Genomic DNA, 24896 nt, shown 5'->3' on the forward strand with positions numbered 1-24896 from the left:
CTGTGGTGGACTGAGACATTAATCAACTGCACAAAGTGTTGAAACTTTAAAACCGATTATTTACCTATCCTTACGGATGTGAATACACCTACCTGAAAATGGATAGTTTAATTAAATGTTTAATTTTTTCAAATGTGTTTCTCTTAGGCCACTGATGAAGAGCAGGCGGTGACTGGGATGAATGCTGGTCAGAGAGGAGAATCTTCTTTCCCCTAAACTGATGCAGCGGTGGTTTTAAAGGAGGACGCTGCCCTGGATGATGTAGAAGATGTCACATGCTGTGCTGATGGGGTTTCTTCATGATTACATCAGTTATGCTAAAGAGATCATGAAAATTGACCGTGATGCATGATCTATATTCATGGACTATGAAACAAACTGTAAGTGTATAATTTGTTAAAAAAAAAAAAGTTAAATGCTTTTTCTGTGTTGTTTAGTTTACACTCTGTCATTTATACACCTGCTCACATTCTTACACACACACACACACACACACACACACACACACACACACACACACACATGCATCTGTTAAATGTTATAATATCAAAGTTAATGTGATTTATTTGTGTACTGTCATGCCAGAATAGTTGGAAAAAAACCTAACTAATTGTAAATTTATTGTATGTGTTTTCGTATATTTTTATACAATATATACAATTGAACAAAGTCCAATTTGATCTTAAGTTATATTCATTAAATGTTCAATGCTTTGTTTATGAACTCTGTAGCTGTTAATGCCATCCTTTTCTGCATTTCTTCTAACATGTTACTTTTTGACTTTTCTCTTGTTTTTAATAAATATTTTCCTTTTGGTAATTATTATTTGTGTGTAAAAGTGATATTTAAAATGAATAACATTTGTATGTTTAATGCCTAGCTCAATTTGGGTTAATTTTAACGTAGAAATGCATTGTTTCCCCACATGGCTGCACTCTGCGAGTTTATTTTCTTCCAGCAGGAGGCGCTAAGAGCGGGAGAGGTAGGTTTCTCCGGTAACGGCTGCAGAGCGGTACTGAGCTCACAAACGCTGCCTTATCAAGCACATGCGAAATGATATCGAACATTTTCTAAATACAGTAGTTTTCCTTCTGAAATACAGTGATAAAAAAACACCCGCTCTGTTTTTTTTAAACCCTGCAATATAGTCATTTTAAACCATAAAAAAGGCAACCCAGCAGGCTGGGTTAAATATGATAACCCAACTGGTTGGGTTAAAACAACCCAGCGCTGGGTTCGTCCCTTTTTGACCCAGCGCTGGGTTGTCAAAATAACCCAAATTGGGTTGTTTTCAACCCAGCAGTTTTTAGAGTGTGTGGAAAGAAAACCCAGAGAAAGAATAAAAAGTAATTAAGCATATATATTTTTGAAGGCTATTAATAAAAAAAAAAAAAAAAAAAATGGCACACATACTAACCTCATCTGAACTTTCATCTTCTCGTGCTTCATTTCCATCTTCAATTTGTCGCAGCTCTGAATATCTATATGTTACATAACTGGAATAAAAGTAGTCTAAATTTATCTTGACACTTAAAAAGGAGAAATTGGCAATGAATATTTTGGTTCATTTTACGTAAAAATGTCTATGAATGATTATATAAGTTTGAATAAAATAATTAGGGCTGATAAAAACAAATGGTTTCAACAATATCAGTTTATTTCTTGCTTACTGAAAACTTCTGTTATGAGCTCAAACATGCATAAATGTGAATTTATTATATTAGTTTATTAGTTAATTAATTTATTATATTATAGTAGAAACAGTTACAAAAATACACTATAAATCTCCAATTTTAATTAAAACCCATCACATTTTGTGAAAGACAACATGCTTCAACCTATCCATACATATAAATAGCGGATTGAAAAACATGGTTGCAGATGTAGCTCCTCTCGGGATCAGAGCAGTTCATAATATTTGCCAGATTGTGGATCAAAGTAACAGTTGAGGCAGGAATCATACATTAAATTAAGAAACTCTTCCTCTCCACTGTTGTTGTGTAACATAGCCCCTGTGGATAGCATAGAGAAAAGAGTTAGTATTGTGTTTCAAAACCAATTTCAGTAGAAGCCATTCAGAAGCTTCTAACAGGCAATTTAACAGAAAGTTTGCATTTCACATAATTTACCCTATGTAGTGTATTAACTCTTCATAAAATGTTTTCCTCCTGGGTATTAACAGTTAATATGTTTTCTAAAGAAAAAAGACATAAACTGACTTTCAAAAATAAACCTGCTTTTAGAAATACTCAATATCCTGAAAAACCTGATAACTTGCCCCTGTCTCACAACAGTTTAAGAGTCTTGTCACAGAAATATCACTCTGGGTTTTAGATGAAGAAGGAAAAATCAATCATGAATGTAATTGTACCCGTTCTTCTCTGTCCAAGAGAAATCTAGATCATGATTTATTTTTAACAACACAGGGGTTGAGAATATGAGCCCAGGATGGGGATTTTTATTTATTTTTTACCTCCGGGTGAGACCTTGCCTTGGTCTTCTTTCCCATCTGCCGTCTGTTGATTTGGATGAACTATTGGAGGGCTGAGGACATCTATCCAGTCTCTAGAAGAGGGTTAAACCATTTAATCACAAAACAAATTTAGTGTATAATTATCTTTTTTTTGTATTTTAAAATTGGGAGCAGGGGTCTCTTAATGGTCCTTAAAATATACTTTCTTCTGACTTGACCTATGATATATAGTTTGATTATACTGAAGCTTTTGGAATCATATGAAGCTGTATCAAAGCCCATTTTCGAAATTTCTGCTCTGTCGCTAACATGATACCTCTTGTTGTGAATGAAAGACCCCCCTTCTGCATGTCTCTCTCTTTCATATTCTCTCATTTTCATGACACTTTTCAAGGCACCATGTGGTGCTGATGGACAGGTTCCCTGGTGGGACGGGAGGGAAGTGGATGATGACCTCCCAGCAAGCTCTGCTGCAGCGGTGACAGCTAGGTGACACATGCAAGCCTCTGAGCACATGCAGAACTCCTGCTTATTCATTGTCCCTGACAACCATGCTTAATTAATCACTGAGGCGTGGCAGTGTGGGCAGCTTCCCTTGACAGGAAAAGTTCTGCGTAGGAAACTAGCCATACTTATGCTTTGGGATTGTAAATGGTGTGTAAAAAATATTAACACAGTTCTATAAATGATTTTTGATTGGCTAATTTATATTTAAAAGTCTACTTATAAACAGTCAGTATGCAGAATAATTTTCTTCCTAAACAATATTTAATTTATTTATTATAGTGTAGATTTTCTTTCTTTCTTTTTATTTATTTAAATACTCCTTCTACTACTACTACTACTACTACTAATAGTAATAATAATAATAATTAATAATAATTCTGTTTATGTAATTAATTAAATATTACTTCTATAACAATAATAGTAATAATAATAATAATAATAATAATAATAATAATAATAATAAAAACAAATTAATTAATAATAAATTATTATTATTATATTTTTGTCAGCATTATCATGGTCAGTTATTAGAACAATATTTGTAGTAGTAATAGTATATTCATTTTATATAAACAAAATAGCTGTAACTAATGACACATTTATTATTAATAATTGAATAATAATTTTATAATATTTTAATAATAATGTAATTATAACAATAACAATAATAAAGAATTCATAAATATAAAATGTTTGTTATTAGTTATAACTATAATTATGTTTTATATAATATTTATATGACACTACTAATACAATAATATTATTATAATACCACAGCAGTAATATATATATATATATATATATATATATATATAGAGAGAGAGAGAGAGAGAGAGAGAGAGAGATAAACAAAATAGTTATGAGTATTAACAAATTATAATCATAATTATTATTATATTTAATATATATAACTAAGCAAAATAACGAGGAGACAAAGAGTTTAAGTGCTTTGTTATGTAGACAGTCTGGCAGTTTTGTCATCATCTTTTGAAGGCTGGCATAACATTTTGTGGAGCACACCACCTGCTCTCTTTTTATGCTTTGATGTTCAATAGTTCTTTTTAGTATCCTGGAACCATTGAATAAAATTGTCAATAGAAACTTCAAAATGTTCAGTGCACAAAAAGCTATCCCTGACACATTTTGTTACCAATTCTCAGAAAGTCCAAATTATTGAACGTGCATGAGTCTGAGGGCTGACAAGAGCTTGCATGATAAAGTTCTGAAATGACTCATTCACATCTGAGCCTCAACATTTAAGATACTGACAGGCTTAGCATAATACCTTAGAGACTTAAAGAGGCTAAAAATACTGTATTTTTACTTACCTGGGATTAGAGTGAAGAAGAGGGTTCATTTCTTTCTGATAGTGCTGGCCTTGATCCACTGGCTGTGAAGCACAGAAAGAACAAGTATTGTATATTTATAATCTGGTTCAGGGGCCATATCTCCTCAATATTAGCTCCAGTCTAGTAGAAAAATCTAATATGTTCCGGGTAATTGCATTCCTTGCTGTAAAATAATGATATAAGTAGTGTTATCAAATGATTAATCATGATTAATCACATCCGAAATAAAAGTTTTTGTTTACATAATATATCTGTGTTTACTGTATATATTTATTATGTATATATAAATACACATTTATACAGTATATACTTTGAAAAATGTATTAATATTTTATTTATTTAATATTTATAAACATTTACATGTTTTTCATTTACATGAATATATACATGCATGTGTGCATTTATATACACACAATACATATACACAGTACACACACATATATTATGTACACAAAATCTTTTATAATTTTTTATTTATTTAATTATTTAAATGTTTGACAGCACTAGATGAGCCTTTATAGTTTGGAGCAGTGGTTCTCAACCGGTGGGTGGTGAATAAAAACTGAGCTGCAGGTCTGCAGTCTAGTACTAATGCGGTTCCATGTGTTCACATCAAGAACGATAACTACAGTGTAACAATGACATTATGAGCATCCACATCAACGCACAATAGCATTCTGTTTATTATAAGCGCATGCTGCAGTTCTGTGATCTGCCCCTTTAAATTATCGCGCTTTAAAGCAGAATGGATTCTGATTGGCTGTCAATGTTTTTATCGTTCATCAGCTGAAAAAAAAATCGATTCCATCGATATCGTTCCTACTGTTGTAGTTGTTGTGTGGATTCTGCTATTCTTTTAAAAGTTAAATGATTATTTAAACTATTTCTTTGAATATAATGTTGAGCAGTTTTTGTTTGTTTGTTTACTTCTGTATGATAAATTATTTGTTAGTGTTGTTCCACCACTTGCTGTCTAATGTCAAATCTGGTTCCTGAGGCAAAACCAGTTGAGAAGCGCTTGAATAGCTATTCAGCATGTTCTTCTCGCCTGATGGGGGCAGTATTGCTATGTTTTCTTGTTTTCTTACAGTCCACTAGTTTGCAGTTTCTCAATTCCAGGCGATCCAGGCATGATTAGCAGTTGCAGCATATCTTTCCAATCAACAGACAACAACAGCATTGATAAGGTCTGGTATTGAAATGCCATGGGAGTTTATTTAGCTCTAATTAGTGGTTTTGTTTTATATAAACTGCTTGATTGTCCTGCTTAATAGGAAAATCGTTTTAATATTCACTCTATTATGTGCCTACTAGGTACAGTTCATCCATACAAAGCACTCTGTAGAACTGAGGAGCATAATAATGAAGAAGGAATTCAGGAATTCCCATCAGTGTGGCAATGAATTTGACTTCTGTAATTCTAGCTGCCCTAAATGTCTGTATAGTGTATTAGTGTGTGGTTTGTAAGCCCACCAAAGGAATACACTGAGTCCAGGTAGAGGTGTCATCGCTGCTTGCACTCAGACTTATGTTGCAGTGGTGAACCTGACGGAAGAGAAAATAGCGGTTGTCTTGTGACGCTCACAACACTTAGGAAGAGCATGTGTGTCATATGGATCAATTCAAGTCAGTAATATTAAAACATAGAATCTTATACTTACCAAGGCTGCATTTATTTGATCAAAAATGCTATCAAATTGCAAAATGCAGTCTAAAGCAGCCATTACTCTTTAGTGTCACATGATCCTTCAGAAATCATTATTAATATGCTGATTTGGTGCTCAAGAAACATTCTTCTTATTAAACTTTTTTAAGGATTACTTAACAGAATAGAACGTTCAAAAGGCCAACATTTATTTGGCATATAAATCTTTTGTAAGGTCAAAAAATTATTTACTGTCAATTTTGGTCAACTTTTCTTGCATTTATTACTGAATAAAATTATTAATTTCTTAAAATAAACAAATAAATAATTAAAACCCTACTGACCCCAAACTACTGAAAAGTAATGTGTATATTAAAAATATGCATTGTATGTATGTATGTGTGTGTGTGTGTGTGTGTGTGTGTGTGTGTGTGTGTGTGTGTGTCTAATATATATATATATATATATATATATATATATATATATATATATATATATATATATATATATATATATATAGCTGTATATATTTTTTTATGTGCTTTCTTGCTTTGTTTTAGGTTGAAATATGAATATGAATTTCTTACTTGTGATGCACTAAGGCCCGGGCCACCAACGTTTCCTTCTTCCTCCTGCTCTCTCTTCAAACTGGCCAACATGCGTAGCTCATCCTCTTCGTCTTGACTTCTCCTCAGATCACACCTGCTGGAACCCAGAGGTTGAACCCTCTCATCGAAACTCACCTGTAAAGCCCAAAAATCTCATTACTTCATCAGTGCCAGTGTGTAATGAGTACGATCGTTACTGGGTATGCTAATTAGTAAGCAATCAATCAAAACTTGCAAGCTAATTGGCACCCCCATTAAGGCCAAGACATCAGCAGGGATGGCTGCCTGCTGCTTAGAAATCCACTTATATGAAGTCCTACCTGGATCTATGAGCGACCTTCCACATAAGCTTAGCAAACTTCAACAGCATCAAAGATCTATGCCATGTTTAAATGGGGGAAAAGTAGTGTGATGAGGCATCTTTAATGATCATCAGCAATTCCCACATCATACTCTATTTAAAACATTTAGTTCATCACCGCTTAAGACCTGCGGTGAGAGTCTGTGGTAGTTGTGCTAAATGCTTGGACCAGTTTAGTTTGTTTAACAAATATGTTCCATCCTCTAAGAGAGGAAAGAGCACTGAGTTCACTTTGATAGCCCAGCTGTTTCTTCTAGGCAGCAATGAGATGAAATGGAGACTTTGCTGAACTTCTGAAGTTGATTGAAAAATTCTGTCATTTTGATATTCAAATATTCTTTAATTTCTCAGAATTCCTTCTTTTTGTGTCTTACATAAGAAATAAATGTAGTAGCTTTGGAACAACATATAAGGTGAGTAAATTATTAAAGGTATATTTTCATTTTGGGGTGAATTATCCCTTTAACATAAAAAAATCCAATGTACATGATTGTGGACAGTGTAAAAAAAATGGTGCAAGATTTATCTTGAAACATTTTTCACACAGAAATTATAAAATTTCACAAAAAAATGACAAAGAGATTTCAACTAACACGCTGAATTAAACAACTTCCATTTTCTTTGCCTTATGAAATCATTATAAGTTTTTAAATATATTCATATGGTTGAAGACACCAAGGTTTTTACTCTGTTTGAAGAATTATCTAATCTGTAAAGGACAAATGTACAAGACAAAGTAATTTTATAGTAATGCAACTACTAAGCTAAGGAAGAATGCCCTCTTTAAAAAAAAATAATAATAAATTCTGCTTGGATTTCAGAACCGCAGAAAATATGTTTTATAAATCAAAAAAGACAAAAGAACTCTATATCCAAGTCATTTGCAGAACAATTTCCAAATGCATCAGTGAATGCAAGTGCACAACCCAGTCCCCTCAATCTGAATGGATTCTGATTAAAATATCCAGCTTTTGGGGAAGATAAGAACCACACCAGTTCTGAAATTACAATAAGAACAGAGGCCCTCATAAACAAGCCACTCTGCTGGAGTGCACCAATTCTGCTGAAGTATGTGCTTGATTTGATCCCCTCTCACCCTGCATGCTTGCTATGGTTAAAAAAAGGCCATGTGATTTGTGTGGGTTCACTCCACAAAACCCAAGTGGTTGCTATATTTTGAGGGTCATTTCTCTGTCATACATAAATTATGTTTGAAACTTTGTGTTGATTCCTCGAAGGTATAGTTTAAACAAAAATGAAAATTCTGTTATCATTTACTCACCTCGATGTCATTCCAAACCTATATGACTTGCTTTCTTCTGCGGAACACATAATAAAATATTAGGAAAATGTTGGAGTCCAAATAACATATGACCCCATTGACTTTCACTGTATAAACAGTATAAATAGATAATTATATGAATCTTCTTTTTTGTTGATTTTTTATGTCGATTTTATTTTATCATTTTGTCATTTTTTATTATTTATTTGACTTCAATCATATAGACAAAAACTCTAAGACAATCTTCAAAATAACTTCCACGGCAGAAATGCATACAGGCTTGAAATGACATGAGGGTAATTAAATGATAATTGAATTTCAATTCTTTTTTTCCCTTTTTTTTATCCCTTCAAAGGTAAACAGGCTCACCTTTTGGAGGCCAGAATTCTTCAGTGAAATCTCTCGCACAGATGCTCTGTTGATAGATATCCTGGTATCTCCATCAGGCAATGCTCTGTCAGCTTCGGACCGATCCAGTCTGCTCCCTTGTCTGGTACTGGGTGAGAGGCAGCGGGTTGGTGCAATTCGCATGGGTTCGTGCCGCTTTGGTCTTTCAGAGACATGTTGGGCTGTGGAGGCCTGAGTCGTAATTGACTCAGAAGAGAACTTGGGTAGGACTGTGTTTTTTTGTATTGAAGGTGGTGGTGGGGGAGCAGTAATGAAATGGACTGCACATCTATGAAGGAACTCTGTATGCATTTCATCCTGTGAAGCAAAAATAATTAATTGGTGTTAGAAATAGTTTGCATGAAATAACTAAAGTTAAAATTTTTTTTTTGAAGAAAGTCATGAAATGGTTGATGTTGTTGGGGTTGTTGCCAGTTCATTGCTACAATGTTTTTAGCATGTTGCTATTCAGTTGCTAGTGTGGTTACTAGGGGGTTCTTAATGATATTCTAGTCACCTTTAATGTACATCTATGGGATTTTCTGCTTTTCTGTAACAAAAAGGACTTTTAAAGGAACGGTTCACACAAAAATGAAAATTTGCTAAAAATGTAGACATAGATGAGTTTGTTACATCATCAGAACAGATTTAGAGAATTTAGCATTACATCACTTGCTCACTAAGTGAATGGGTACCATCAGAATGAGAGTCCTAAAACATCACCATAATCCACAATTAATTCATACAACTCCAGGCCATCAGTTAATGTCTTTTGAAGTGAAAGGCTCCATGTTTGTAAGAAACAAATTTGATGGATTTGTAAGAAACAAATCGTGTGGATTATTTGTGGATCATTTTGATGTTTCTATCCGCTCTCATTCTGACGGCACCCATTCACTGCAGAGGATCCGTTGGTGAGCAAGTGATGGAAAGCTGAATTTTTCCAAATCTGTTTAGATGAATAAACAAAGTCATCTACATCTTGAATGGCCTGAGGGTGAGTACATTTTCAGTAAATTAACATAAAATTTGGTGGGCTATTCCTTTAAGGAATATCTTGTCTGTCGGTCTTTAATTTATCAACTAAACTTCTTTAGCAAACATCACTAATTATGACATATTGAAATGAAAAACGCCACTACACTCAATTATTTTCTTTCTGCCTGGGTTGTTAACACAAGGAAGGAAATGCACTATTAAATCAAATCTTCCCTAAAAACACAAATATTAACTTTATCAACAAACTTTTGATAGAGTCATAAAGAAAATGATGAAATCTCTGGCAAGGATCTCGGACGCCAACGCTGTCACAGATGAAGCGCATTAATAGCCATGATGTGAGACAGTCTGGCGCGTGAGGAGTAACATCAGAGTTACCTGTAATTAATCAGGGCGACACTGTGCACGGAAAGTTGTCCGCCTTTGCTCTGTTTTGAAAAAGTTAAGGTCTTTAAACTAGTGAGGCTTTGATCTACACTAATGGTCTTAAACAGCAAGCTTCACACTAATGATGACAACCTCACTAAAAGGGCACGACCAGCCGAACCATCAGATCAGAGTTTTTGTCTCCTTTCGTTCCATCCTCATATCCCCTGAAGGGACCAGTTTTAATATATCAGGGTTTTTTTTTTTTTTTGGATTAAAAAAAGTGTCATCTCTCACTATGAGAAATGCTGACATTCGGTAAACACACATAAGTCTGGCACGGCCCTATATCTATTTGCAGTGAATTCATTTAAACTGGGCAGGTTATCTACGAAACTGAATGTGTTCGGTGGTTATTAAGCTGTGTTACAGATGAATTTCAATATATTACTGATTCATCTATCTTCTGATGACAACTCTGTGGCATTAATGAAAGTCATTAGGCAAATATAATCACCTCTGCTTCTAGTGATTTACATAGGTGCAAGTTATTGAGGTACAACATAAATATAATGTTCAGAAGTCATTATTTATTTCTTGTCATCTCCCATTAGTAATAAGAAGACAAATGCAGATATTTGCCACTAAAGAGAATGCAGATGAAAAACCAAGAATCAAAGAAAAACTAAAAAACATGAAAAATAGATTTATCAAGGACGGGGAAAGAAATGGAAATAAACAACTAATAAAACTGTCAGCCATATCAATCAAAAAGCTCTAATTAAGTGCTGCAGAACATATATGCCAAAGATGAGACTGATTTCCCAGTAGGAGACGAAACAGACTGCGAATAAATGAACGATGTTCCTCTCAGTGGACGCAGAACCTGAGAGCACCATGGAGCTCAATGCCGTCTCGTCAGAAATGAACTGAACGGAAGAAAACAATTTCTGCTTGTTTCTCTGTCCACTGATTTATAGTTTCTATAAAGATCAATAATGGATATCTACAGTAATTACTAAACATAATGTTTTGTCTTTCATTTCTTATAGCAGCACACGTGTTTCTCGCTTGCGTTTATTTTAATGAGTATATGCAAATAAGTGCAGAAGCAGAATTCTTGAAGATCGAGAAGAATTCAACTACGCTTGCCAACTGAGAGCAAGTATGAATTAATCCAGTCTTTTTCATTTGATAACTGCAGCATTATGCTTTAATTACGTCAACTTATAATTCCCAATGAAACAGTAATACCATCGACTTATCCAATCTGTCAGAAACTATGCATTTTTTTCTTGTCCAAGAGCTTAATTAATGTTTTTATATCTATATTGTACACAATTTATCACAATTTAGCTATACATATATGTTGTGCAGCTATACTAACCACTTGATTTCCCAATAGATTAAACGCTCAAATTACTTTATTAAGTTTCTGAATGTCCTCAAATCTGTTGTATGCGAGAAGCAAGTCTCAAGTCCTGTGTAAAATCAGTTTATGTCAAAGCTATAAACATACTGCTGTCTCTGCATGTTAAAGTGAGTGCTGCCTGCATACCTCTTCACTCTCACTACCGACAAAATCATCCTCCAGACGTGCATCTTTGCGATCTCCTTCTGTTACCAGCTTGTGACCTTTAAGGCCAAAGGTCAAATCCTCGGCAGGGTTGCTGCTAGCCTGATTCCGTCTGGCTGAGTGAGGGCATGAGGAGAAAGTGAAGATTTCCTCTTCGTATTCCTCATCACAGAGAGAGAGCTCAGTTTCTGTGTCACAAAGGTCAGCATCATCTGTAGTCAGAACACATTCTGGAGGTGAAACAGCACATGGAGGCTTGAAGGGTGACCCAGATGTATCCACACTAGAAGCACAGTCTGCAGAAATATTACAGTTTAGTTTAGTTTTTATTGTCATTGCATATCTCTACACAACAAAATTAAGATGACATCAATCACCCAGTTAGCAACTTAAAGGGTAAAAAGTGACATGGAGACATGGAGATAATATTACCATTTGTTACAATATTAAATATGCTGTACTTTATGTTAGTGTTTAGTCTCGTTCTTAAATGCTGTCTGGCTTTATTTTGACTGATTGACATGCCTTAGGCCACACATACATTATATAAAAAAACACAAAGTGTCATTTACAGTATTTAATTGAGCAACAATTTTACAAAAAAGTATGATAAAACAATAGTTATATTGTTTGAAATTAAGACAAAATTTATTTGGACACTTTCTAGTTGTAAAACCAAGTATAATGCACTGAAATTCATATATTTGTTTGCCTAAGTGTCAAAATTTGTCCCAGTACTTTTTTTGGCAACTGTATTCACTACCATTGAAAAGTTTAGGGGTTAGTTATAATAATAATAAAAAAATGCTTCTTTTAATGAGTTAGGACACATTAAAAAGAGTAGAGTAAGAGTAAAGACGTTCACATAAAAAAAAATAAAAATAAAAAAAATAAAATAAAATTAATTTCCACAAAAATATTAAGGGGCACGAATGATTTCTACATTGATAATGATAAGACGTTTTATTTAAGCAGCATATCAGCATATTTGCATGATTTCCGAAGGATCATGTGACACCAAAGACTGGAGTAATGATACTGAAAATTCAGCTTTGTTATCACAAGAATAAATTACATTTTAAAATATGTTCAAATATTAAATAATATATCATAATAATATTGTTTTATTTTAACTTTGATCAAATAAAAGCAGCCGAGGTGAGCAAAAGTGACTTCTCATAACAGTAGAGACGATACATACAATCATTTAAGGAGAGAGATTTTGCTTTTGTTTATTTGCAAAAGTGCACCATTTCTGTGAAAAAAGCTGTGTTGGAAACAATGCCTGGTGGAAATAATGCAGAGAAAACAATTTCTGCCTGTTTCTCTTTCTTCCACTGACTTACTGTTTCTATAAAGATAAATAATAGAGATCTAATTACTAAACATAATGTTTCGTCTTCCATTTTTTATAGCAGCACTCGTGTTTCTTGCCTGCGTTCATTTTAATGAGCATATGCCTTGAAGATTGAGATGAATTAATCTACGCTTACCAGCGTTATCATTTGATAACTGCGGCATTATGCTTTAATTATGCCTTAAAATATACATAAATGGGGGATGCACACTGAAACAATATTTTAAAGATGTAGATGGCAGGAATTTACATCTGCGGTCCTAAGAGAATAATGGAAAAATAGTATTAACTTGCTGTGTACAGTATGTGTGTGTGTGTATAGGTTTGGGAATGGAGAAGAGAACCACTTCTGGGTTTCCCACTTACACAAAAACAGCATCATTAGTAGATAGGGAGCAATGGTAAAGTAAGATCATAATTCAGATAAGGCGATGTGCGCCTGTGGGGTCCACATGCTCTCATACTAAAGAGAAGACACCCAGAGAGCAGGGAGCAAAAGACACCACAGAGACCAAGTGATGAATTTGCCATGTGAGCGTACAGAGCTTTGATCTACTTCAGCAAAATGCACAGCAGCAAAAAGTCTAAACCGCTGGGAAGTTGTGTGAACTGTGAACCTAAGCTGTACTTTCTTGTACCTAGAGACAAGGACAAAGAAAGGGCAGTGGATAGCCGAACAAATTGTTTTGCGCTTTAAATTACTCTGGCTGATGACTGTCATTGTCCACAAACTCACAGGTCATTTTGATAACTCTACATTTCCCATAACGTCATGTGGACTATTAGAGGAACGTATTCAGATTAATGTTGTAATATTACAGCAAATATTTTTTTTTATTGCTCAGTGGTTGCTCTTTTGTAGCTCATAACTAAGACTTCCCAGCTAGGTTTCATTTAAAGAGATAGTTCACCCAGAAATGACTGTTTGCTAAAACATTACTCACCTATAGATATGGAAAAATGTAGCATTACATAACTTGCTCACCAACGTCTCCTTTGCAGTGAATGGGTCCCGTCAGCTGTGTGTTTGGATGAAAGAAATGATGAAAATGATGTTTTTATCAGCTTTTTGGACTCTCATTCTGACGGCACCCATTCACTGCAGCAGATCCATTGAGCAAGTTATGTATTGCTAAATGTTTTCCATATCTGTTCCAATGAAGAAACAAACTCATCTACATCTTAGATGGCATAAGGGTGAGTTTTAGCACATTTTTATTTTTGGATGGCTTTCTGAGACCACTTTTTCTCATCAAAAGCTAGATACTTTACCTGTCTCCATTTCTTTTTCTCTATTTAGTCTAATTGCTGTCCAACTGAGATACAGAGATCTCATTTGTGATTTCCTTTCTTATTGGTTGTTTTGAACCACCCGTGTTTTATTGTTTGTTTTGCTCACATGCATTGATAATAAAGACATTATCGACTAAACAACTGATTACATATTAAAATGAAATATGAAACAACAACTTAGTAGCCATGTCAGATAAAGTGATGTAAAGGCTCTATTAAGCTCTTCACAGAGTAGTGTTTCATCTAATTAAAGCATGCACGCTCACAGAGCACCTCTCAAGAGTTGCCTTCGCTCTTTCCATTCCGGAAGGGTTTAGCATATTTCGATTCCTGGCACGTTTTTGAACAAGCTTATATTGTAATCACCTTTTCTAATTGCCCACGCTGCAAGCTTGCCTGAACCCCGGAGACTTCTTTCTGACCTACACAGTGTATTTAATGTCCCATTACCACTAATGAACTCTCTTTCCTCTGCTAAAGGGAAGTTCCAGTTAGACCTACTCCGTGGGAAAGGATTGTTAACGTGGAACAACTGCCCGTGTTCTCTGTCGGCGTCAAGACAGATTTCAGTATGTTTGGTTTGCCTTTGGTCAAGTCACCTTTATTTATATAATGCTTTTTATGATAGAGATTGTTTTAAAGTAGCCTTACATACAAAATGAAACAGAAAAGTAAAAGAATCAATGATGCAAACTTCATAAAATATTCAATTTCTGCTATTAAGCAGCTCTAACAAGACTATGTTAAATTCATCAATTATGAAACAAGTTAAATTCAGCGATAATCAGCTCAGGTGAAAAGAGTAGTAATGTTATTCAAGTCGAGTCAGTTCAATGTTGATTCAGTTCAGTTCAATAATGTTGCAAAAATCGTCAGTCGTGAATGAATTTGATTCAACTATACAGCATCCCTACAGAAGACAAAAGTGTTATTTTTATTCAGTTTTTTTCTCATCTAATTGTTTCACCCTTCAGGTGAAAACCACATCACTTAAAAAATGTCATTAATAATTAAAAAATAAACAGACCACAGAACATGCCACACAATTTGAGTTTCTTTTACAGTAGCAAAACAAATGGTGTGGGTCGACTTACTTAATGAAAACAGTTAGCATTTCCTTCACTGATATGAGTAATAATAATAGTGGTGGTTGCCATAGTGAGAACCACCGTTAGTCTTATACATCCAAGTTGGATGTCAGGTCAAACCAGCAGTTTAAGATTCCCCACTATAACAAGTAAGGAACATAATTACTCACCCCGTAGAACTGGATCGGTTAATTTATCTTCTCCTGGTAAGTCAGAGCCCAGAGTCTGAAGTGAGGATGATGCAATTTTTCCTTGAAGCTCAGGTCCCTCTGGGTTCAGGCTAATTTTGCCACCTTCTTTATCTTTGAGAGACCATATGAGACCAAAATAAAATAGAGTGTCATTGTAGTAGCAGCAGACTTCAAAAGTCAACATGGAATTAATTTCAAGAGAACTAATGGCATGGATCTCTAGGGAGAAAATCATCTGTCTGATTAACATTAAAATAAAATAAAAAAGTGCTGATTTTGATGGCCAAATGCAAAATATCAGTACTGAGAACATGAAAAATCATGTTTTAATCAACATTTTTAATTAACTAAATAAATAAATAATAAAAAAGATTAAAGGTGATGGTAAAGACATTTAAAATGCTACAAAGGTTTTCAAAAATATTTCAAATAAATGCTGTTCTTTTGAACTTTTTGTACATCAAAGAATCCTGAAAATGTATCACGGTTTCCATAAAAATTCTAAGAACTTCACAACTTTATTAAGCAATAAGAAATATTGATTGAGTACTAAATCAGCATATTAGAATGATTTCTGAAGGATCATATGACACCGATCTCTGCAGTAATGGCTGCTGTAAACTAATTATTTAAAATACTAATAATATTTCACAATATTACTGTTTTACTGTAAATGCAGCATTGGTGAGCATAAGAGACTTTCAAAAACATTTTAAAACTCTTACAGACACCAAACTTTTGAAGAATAGTGTATATACGGTATATATTTAATATATACGGTGCATTTAATAATCTCACCTGTGTTTGATTTTCCTCTCCTCACATATTGGATTCTCTGTGGTCTCCTAGAGCCTATTTTCTCAGCAGATGGCCTTTCAAGTGGTGGTCGTGGCTGTACATTTTCAGTTCTGTCTATATTTAGAAACACAATAAGTGTATAATAACAAACCACATTGTTATTAGTAAAATCCAATTTTTGTACCAAAATTTTCATTAACCCCACAATATACTAGATAATGTTATGTGTCAAGAAAACAAATGAAAGTGTATTTGCCTGACGGTATATTGAGGCTCAGTTCTGACTTCGCTCTTTCTTCTTTCCTGTTTGCAGATGTGCTGCTCTTCCTGGCGGTGAGCGGAGGGGGTCCGATAACTTTTGAACCAAAAGCAATATGGGAGGAGTCCCGCGGTGTAGGACCCCTTGTGATGGATTCTTTGACACCACCTGTCTCTTCTAGTAAACAGTCATGCACAAAACACTTACCAAAGCATAGATGAATACTTAATCCTATAAAGCCTACCTTCATATTTGATATGCACTTTTCTAAGACCTCTAAATGATATAAAATATAATAAAATATATTTATATTGTAAGTAATATTTCACTTACTGGACTGAAGCGACCTATTTTGATTATCCATACATCATTTAGAAAAAATATTAAAATATGAGTATCATATTGTACATGATATATCAGGTTTTGGAGGCGTTTTCAAATCTCTCAATCATCATTGTATTGTATTGCATTATATGATTCCCCCATCAATAAAAATGATAGAGCTTTGATTATAAAACTAAGCATTTAAATATCATATAACTAAAACATTTTATCGGGAGATATAGAGTGGAAACTAATATTTACATACATTTTATGTAAGTAGTCTGCTATACTCTTATAGTAGTCTGCTATTAAAGATCTCATTGATTTATAATGCAAGTTATCAGAATTTTATCAGCAACTGCACCAAACGTCATATTTAAAAAAATATATTTTTTCCTCCTCGAGTATACAATATGAGCCATATATACCTGATGTATCAAATATGAAGCTCCAAAAACAAAAAAAACAAAAAATGAATCCCTGAGTATTCAAGCATCTGCCGTTCAAGCAAAGTGATAACGTATTAAAGTAGATAATGTAATATTGTTTGTATTTAGACTAACAATATCACAACATCCTCTATAACAATAGACTGTTTTCATATTCCTAATCCTTGTAATGGTGAGGCCCTTGCCATCTGTTGGTTTGGAATTGGCATATTTTCAATTGTTATTTAGCACAGTGCTGCAAGAAAAAGCAGCGTTAAGGTCATGGCAACCCGGCAACAAAACACAAAATACTGCCATTTGTCATTTCAATATAACAGCCAGCTCCGGATCCAAGGCTGTGAGCTACGACTACATGCTTTTATACACGAGGCCCACGGTGTTTTGATACGTTGTTGCTAAGTGATGAAACAGGGAAAAATTATTAATATAGAACAACAGATTGTGGTCTTTTGTTGCAATATCTGTACATGTAGAAACATTTTATATGATATATTTACAGTACAACACCTCTTGTTAGAGATTGAACTACTGTTATATTAATAACTTGCTAGGGCATTACTTGAGTCTTTTTCGAAAACTTAAAGGTGAGATGACAGTAGTCTGGCACTGTGAGGCCAACAGATGTCTGGATGAATAAAAACTGTTAGAACAGCTATGAAGGTTTCACTGGGCTGGCAGAGTGGACAGGTATGTGACTAAACAGAGATGATTAGAGCTCTCTTGGCAAGAGGTGTCTCTTGTCAGCAAACTAACAGACAGCAAATAGCAGGAGAGTTCTGCAGAGGGTCTGACCTTCTGTTTAGCAAAGAACAAGAGGAAAACACACAAAACTACAAATAGAAAGGAAGTAAAGAATGGATTTGTGCTTGTGGAACTGACCTGCATCTGAGTTTGTTGGTCCACTCTTTAAATCAGTCTGTCCCAATGTCTTCATGTTCACCAGCTGGACAACGTTCTGCACTTCACTAGGAAACTGACAGTTCCTCGGAATCTCTTCTTTGGGACCATTACTTATTTCTAAACATTGAATACATTTTTATTTTTTTTAAAGTCGAATGTTTTCAGGGAATGAGTAAACAATGTTGTGAAGATGCTTCACCAAGTTAAGAAACAGATCTAGGCTAAAGTGTAAAAAATAGAATATTAAGGCGAAGCATTGGGCACTTTCCATGAATTATTTATCCTTTTCAACAAATGGTCAGTGAAAAGATGTGCTTAACTTTCAGACTTTTAACCAAGGTCAAACACTTTATTTCATACGCTGTTGTATTTTCTGAGTTTTGCAGTTTCTTGCAACTCTGTTGTGTGAGTTTGATTTTATGAATGTTTGAATACAGTTTAACTTTTAAAATTAATTTGTTTAATTAATTGTTAAGCTTATTAACTAAATTGTTTAAATATTATTAACATTCATTGTAAAATTAATAATAATATAATCTAAAAATGATTTTAAATACATATTTTTAAATAATTTATAATGTTAATTTAATTTATTATTGGATTAATTTATTTTTATTGTTATTTATTGTTATTGTAATTATTATTAATGCAAATGTAGCATAAATGAAGCTAGGGACAAACTAGCTGCTTTTTTTGTTTTTGCTAAACTTTATTTGTCTGTATTTACAAGCTATATTAGTCACATTTCTTTAAACAAATATGCTCTAATTAAAGTACTTGGACACCAAAGTGAACTCAAAATTGAGCCACAAAATGGTATACATGAAGTAAAGCACAGGAAGCATTTTCTTCTAACCTCCATCCGTGCAGTCTGCAGGTTCATTCTTCATCGTGAAGATGCGGCGGACCTTACAGCAGGCAGAGATGATGATGCCATCCACAGACACGAAGCGTGTCCCTCTGAATATCTCAGCGGTGAGAGAGTCCAGATCGATACACAGATTACACCACTGCACACAGACAGGGCTACCTTATCATACTAGCTCAAGAACATTTTTCAGGACTTTTCTTTGGTCATGTTACAAAGAATCTCACTAAGCTAAGATCAACTGATTTGACTGATCTGTAGACAGTCGTGGAGAATGCAGCAGTTGGGACTTACTGTATTGCGTTTGAGACACGATAGAGGTATTCTCGCATGCAAAGGGGTTGCTGAGAGCTCCTTATGCACAGTAGACAAGTAGAGTCTCTTCTTTAGATGCTCTTCATCAGTCACTCTGGAAGACAGCATTGAAAAGAAACCGCTTGCTCTATGTAGCAGATGGAAAGATCTTAAACCATTTTCCAGTGTGTGTGTGTGTCTGTGTGTAGAAGAATGTGTAGGAGTGGAATCTGCATGTGTGAAAGTGTGAATTAATTCACCCTCCAGGGTAATAAACCCTCCACACTTTCTCTGAATTTCAACTATATCAAAGTAGCACAACAAGACTGTTTTCAGTAGATTGAAAATAGATGTCGGAAGGAACCTGTTAACAATGACACTAAATTTGAAATGAATTTTAAAAAAGAAAAGCCGGGACTTACAAAATCTCAGTGGAAAAATCTTTTCCCAAAGGAACGTTGACCTGTAGGATCAGAAACTTCTGAATCAGACCAACTGTAGGGACAAGAAACGTGAGATTAGAAGATGTGAAAGAGATATGCACAGGCACTATGCTATGGCTAAATGCAAATAGGGATGCAATAGCCTACTTGAGCTCAAACTTAGATTTATAATGATTCAGTAACATTAAATTTGGTAATATGTTGTAATATAGTAGATTTGTATTCAGATATATGTTCACGTGTTATAAACATATAAAATATTTTTTTGTCATATGAGATTTCTTCTGGTTTTGTTAGCACTTACGAGTCATCTTGCTATCCTTAGGTAACTGCATCTTGTTTGTTTGACTGCTGCCTTCAAGACAGTATACAAAGCCCTTCACTTCTTTATCAAACACCTGTTAAAAAAGAGAAAATAAAATCAATGACAGAAATGCTTCAAATAACCCTCTATAGAAGTATTACTACTATGCTACCCACAAAAAAATAAAAAATAAAAATAAAAATACATTGCATGGATTTATGCACATTCTGTAGTGTTTAGCTATTTTGGCTGGATTCGTGGTATTGATTTAATTAGTTTTTGCTGTTAGTTGAATTGTTTCAGTTGAGAAAGTAAAATAATAACCCTTCGTCCAGTTCTATCTGAGATTATTTACAGTGACACACAAACTGTCTCTAAGAATATGTGTTCTATACTGTATTTCCAAGTTTTTATTTATTTATTATTATTACTTCTAATGTTTTTCTTTTTTTTTTACATGCATTTTTGAAGGCCAACTTCTTTTTTGACATGCCAGTCTTGGCTACAAAAAAAGCAATGGAAAAGTTTCACCATTATTGCCCAGAAAAAAAAGATACAGTTCATTGAACATGCTGAATTTGTGACAACATGCCCCATTAGTGAGACATTGTGACACTGTATGAGGTAAGCTGTCAAATTGGAGGCTTGATTAAGTTGTCTATAGTAGTCTTTTAAGCTAAATTCAAAATAAAAATATTGTAAAACAGGTATGGAAATTTATATAGAATGTTTTTTTTTTCTAAGATCAGTTAAAAACAATAATTTTAAAACAACAATCCTTCTTTCACTGTGCTAAAAAATGTCATTACTGAAACATACTTTAGATATTGAAGATTTCCTGCCATATAGTTTCCATTTTGCCACGGGATCTTTTCCTTGTGCACTGAAGATGTCCACCGTGAGGCCACCCTTCACACAAACACACACACACACACACACACACACACACACACACACACACACACACACACACACACACACACTCAATGAGAAGCACTGAAAAGAACCGCTGATACTTAGCGAATGTTTAATGCTTACATTACCTGATAATCGTTCCTGAACATGCTTCCAAAGGATTGAGATATGAAAAAAGACTGAAATATGATGGCTGCTTTATTCTGTCGAATTCGAAACGAACAAAAGCTGATTCATAATAAAGAACTAAGCTAACTTATACTGCAGCAGTTGCTAATGGTAATTGTATATGACTAGCGCAAAACATATTTTAACCACGTCTCGGTCCGTTTGTTCATTTATTAGCTGTAAGAGCGCTTTATTAGTTAAAACAGTTGGTTAGCTGTTAAGCTATAACACTGGCAAGACGCGGCGGCAGGTCGTTGCTATGACAACGGGACGCTATCACCTTGGCAGTGGCAGTCTGAATTTAATTTAATTCCAGTTTATGCAAAATGTAAAGCGAATTTAAATATATCGCAAGTTGAACTGAAACAGAATGAAATTCAAAGAAATTAATTTGTGTATTGCTATGTGTACTGTAGTTTGTTTCTCTATCTATCTATCTATCTATCTATCTATCTATCTATCTATCTATCTATCTATCTATCTATCTATCTATCTATCTATCTATCTATCTATCTATCTATTTAAAATATGAATGTTTTGTTGCTGAACTTCAGTTTGACTAATAAAAATGACTCTGATGTGTGTGAATAGAATATTTTGAATACTACTTTTGATTTAAATTGTATTGCTTAAATATGCTTTTGTATCATATAAAAGAATTCAGCTCAATTAATGAAATGTTTATGCATATATACTGGTATATACACAAGCCTTAAACTGTATGTAATTCTATTTTTTGTAATATATTATATATATTAGAACTGCCTAAAAGTATATTCTATTATAATACTGAATGTTTACCATATTCATGTACCATGGTATTTATAGTGTACTCTAAGGTAAATAAAAATACCTTGACATTCTGTCTGTGCTCATTGTTAATTAACTTGATTTTATCTGAACTACTCTGTGTCATGGTGAATATGCCTCTCTTCACTCATGCAGAATGTCTTAATATTGTAGACACAGAAAGTGGACTATAGTGCATTTTGAATGACAGTGCAATTGCATATGTTAGTAATAACATCTTCCTCAAAGTCTTGCAACACCTTAGACCCACTGTTTTAAGTGCATTGTGAATCATTCATCGTTTTTGAATGGTGAATGTCAAATCCATGTGTTTTTGTAAGTCAGAGATTAATCTTTCAGTATTTTACCTCGTGACTTCTGGAGAGCGGCATCAACAGAGAATTGGTATTCATTGTTCAATGTGCTAAAAAAAAAAAAAAGATATATTATCCGTTGAGTTCCTATCCATGATAATTTGGAAAGAGAAGTGTGTCTTGCGTTTGTGTGACAAAGCAGATGGTGAAGCTTTACATGCATTTCAATACTAATGATGCAACTGCAAACTGCTCCCAAAATTGGATTTTGGAAGGTTTTTAATAAGTCTATTACTAAGCAATACAAATTAAGGCCATTGTCACTGAAGGTCAAATATGTAATTTGATGGCAGCCTGGAACATACCTGAATAGACACACTCATATTATCAATAAGCTAACAACATATTTGAAACCACAAAGTGTGCCATTTCATAATAAATGCAGGCAATTTGTTGAATACTGAGAATTATTACCCCAGTTTTCTGTAATCTCCACTGAGCTGTCATTTCAAATCTAACAGATATGCATTATTTAGCCCTATGGATGCAAACAGACATTTACATCATCTTCTGTCTTAATGCATTTGCAGAGTTCATATTAAGATATTTATTGAGTGCATACCGCACTTAAAATTACTGCTGTTGCCAATGTTAATTTGCTTCAGCATATGTGCATACAGTAAATGAAATAGTGAATTATGAGCTTGTTTTGGTGTGGACATGTTTGCATAATGATGAGTTCATCAATTTGTAATAAATTTTTGAATATAGATTTTTTTTATATCTCAAATATTACACAAATCATTTCATTTTAGGGTGAACTATTTCTTTAAAAATAACTTTTTTTTTCTTTTTTTTAAACAAATGCATGCCTTTGGTTTAGCATTTAACAAATCTATGTTTATTATATGCGTATTATAAGAGAAACTGACTTCAATCCAAAAATCTTAAAGTTCATTATTATCACTATATATTCATATCTATAGAAATGTAACCTCCAGAGAGCACAGAGGCTTCAGTTACATTTACTCTGTTCAGTGTAAGGTTGATTTTATTACTCTGATAAAACTGAAATGTCTAAGGAGGCCACAATGTTTCTATATTGGAGTTATTATTGTTTCACATTAATATAGAACTTTCAGTACCACAGAAGGCAAAGATAACCAATGAACTTTAAATGTCACATTCACTGTAATGGTGATGAATCCAGTCTCTTTGCTAGTAATTTGCACATACGCTTCTGTTTTATCTTTGTATCTACTTAAACATGTCTCTTGAGGTTCAGCTGGCTGCATGAGATGCAAACTGTATAAATATATTTGCCTATAAAATGTTGTCTTTGCTTTAGAGAGAATGGCCTCAGCAATTAACTTATAAACCATAGACTTTCTAACCATCATTCCACTGTCAAAGAAATGTGACAGGAACCTCAAGATTTCTTTGTGTGGCAACAATTTTTCCAAGTATACATGTAAGAAACTTTTTTCTTATTATGTAAACCAATTATACAGAACATAATTGCACTGTAAAACTATTTTAGTTTGTCCGTCCCTGGTGTAGAAAGCGTTTTTTCATGTGTCATAAACATGTAAACAACCTGCTAATAAACTGCAAATTATTCACAGACAGAAAGTCAAAAGGAGTGTGGCTCAACAGGGAAACAAGTCCCATTGAACAATTAATGACTGTTTTGTTTTTATGATTTAGGTGTGAAGTTTTCCTTTAATTAAATGATGAGAAACTTATTTAAAACATCTGTGCTTTATGACCTGTAAGTAGAAAATAACACATTCATTTTTTCCAGTACATATATTTTGAATTGTTTTCAGAATAACTGTTGGTTTCCAATTTCATTTATCTGCACCGGTGTAGCTTACGCACTATAGAAATAAATAAAGAAATTGCTGCAATTACTTGTCACAACTTAAAATGTAACATTAGAATTTAAAAAAAGTAAGTGTTCATGCTTGACTGATGAGTTTAATTAACTTTAGTAAAGCTGGATATTTAAGTTATCTCAACCATACCATTCTGGATGTTACATGGTTACATGCTGGGCTTTTGAGTGAATCATTAAACCATTAATTCAACCGATTTGCTCCCAAATACTGATTCATTCAGGAACAAAGGTCATCTACTGCATTTGAATGACATTCACTCAACCGAAAAACAAGCTTTAAAACAAATATTGTGTATGTAATGTAAGTTACTTAATATGAAACTATTTTTTATTGAACTGTTATATAAAATCTAAAATATGAAACTACTTTTTAACTTAACGTTGTTTTGTTGTAAACAAGAGGATTAAAGGTACAGTTTGAAAGATATTTGCAGTAAAATATCCAAAAACCACTAGGCTAATGTTACATATTTTGTCCAGCTGATTACTAACAATATCTCTAATGTTTTCAACTACTTGTAAATTATGAGAAAATCCCCATTCTAAACAGTGACACGGGGTAGTGCAGTCACCTGTCAATGACGTTAGTTACCCTTTGTTGCCGCCTTTACTGACGCAGAAACCACATGACAACAGTGTCGTGGACAAATGCGGAAGTAGTGTCTAGCGTCCAGCAAACCACTAGCTTG

The 24896-nt window shown here is 33.9% G+C and overlaps 1 protein-coding gene across 1 annotated transcript; it reads right to left on the bottom strand.

The window, feature by feature from the left end:
• Positions 1-1745: 1745 nt before the first annotated feature.
• cfap20dc (CFAP20 domain containing) lies at positions 1746-21455 on the bottom strand. Its single transcript, XM_026213175.1, has 17 exons — positions 21165-21455; positions 20941-21030; positions 20122-20215; positions 19797-19869; positions 19375-19489; positions 19069-19222; positions 18192-18329; positions 16537-16716; positions 16281-16394; positions 15462-15593; positions 11536-11849; positions 8595-8930; positions 6562-6717; positions 5803-5874; positions 4309-4370; positions 2474-2565; positions 1746-2012 (listed from the first exon to the last, which is right to left on the bottom strand). The coding sequence occupies exons 1-17, from the start codon at positions 21183-21185 to the stop codon at positions 1900-1902; spliced, it is 2256 nt and encodes a 751-aa protein (XP_026068960.1). The 5' UTR covers positions 21186-21455; the 3' UTR covers positions 1746-1899.
• Positions 21456-24896: the final 3441 nt, after the last annotated feature.

The sequence above is a fragment of the Carassius auratus genome, chromosome 31, assembly GCF_003368295.1.
Source record: "Carassius auratus strain Wakin chromosome 31, ASM336829v1, whole genome shotgun sequence".
NCBI classification, from domain to species: Eukaryota; Metazoa; Chordata; class Actinopteri; order Cypriniformes; family Cyprinidae; genus Carassius; species Carassius auratus.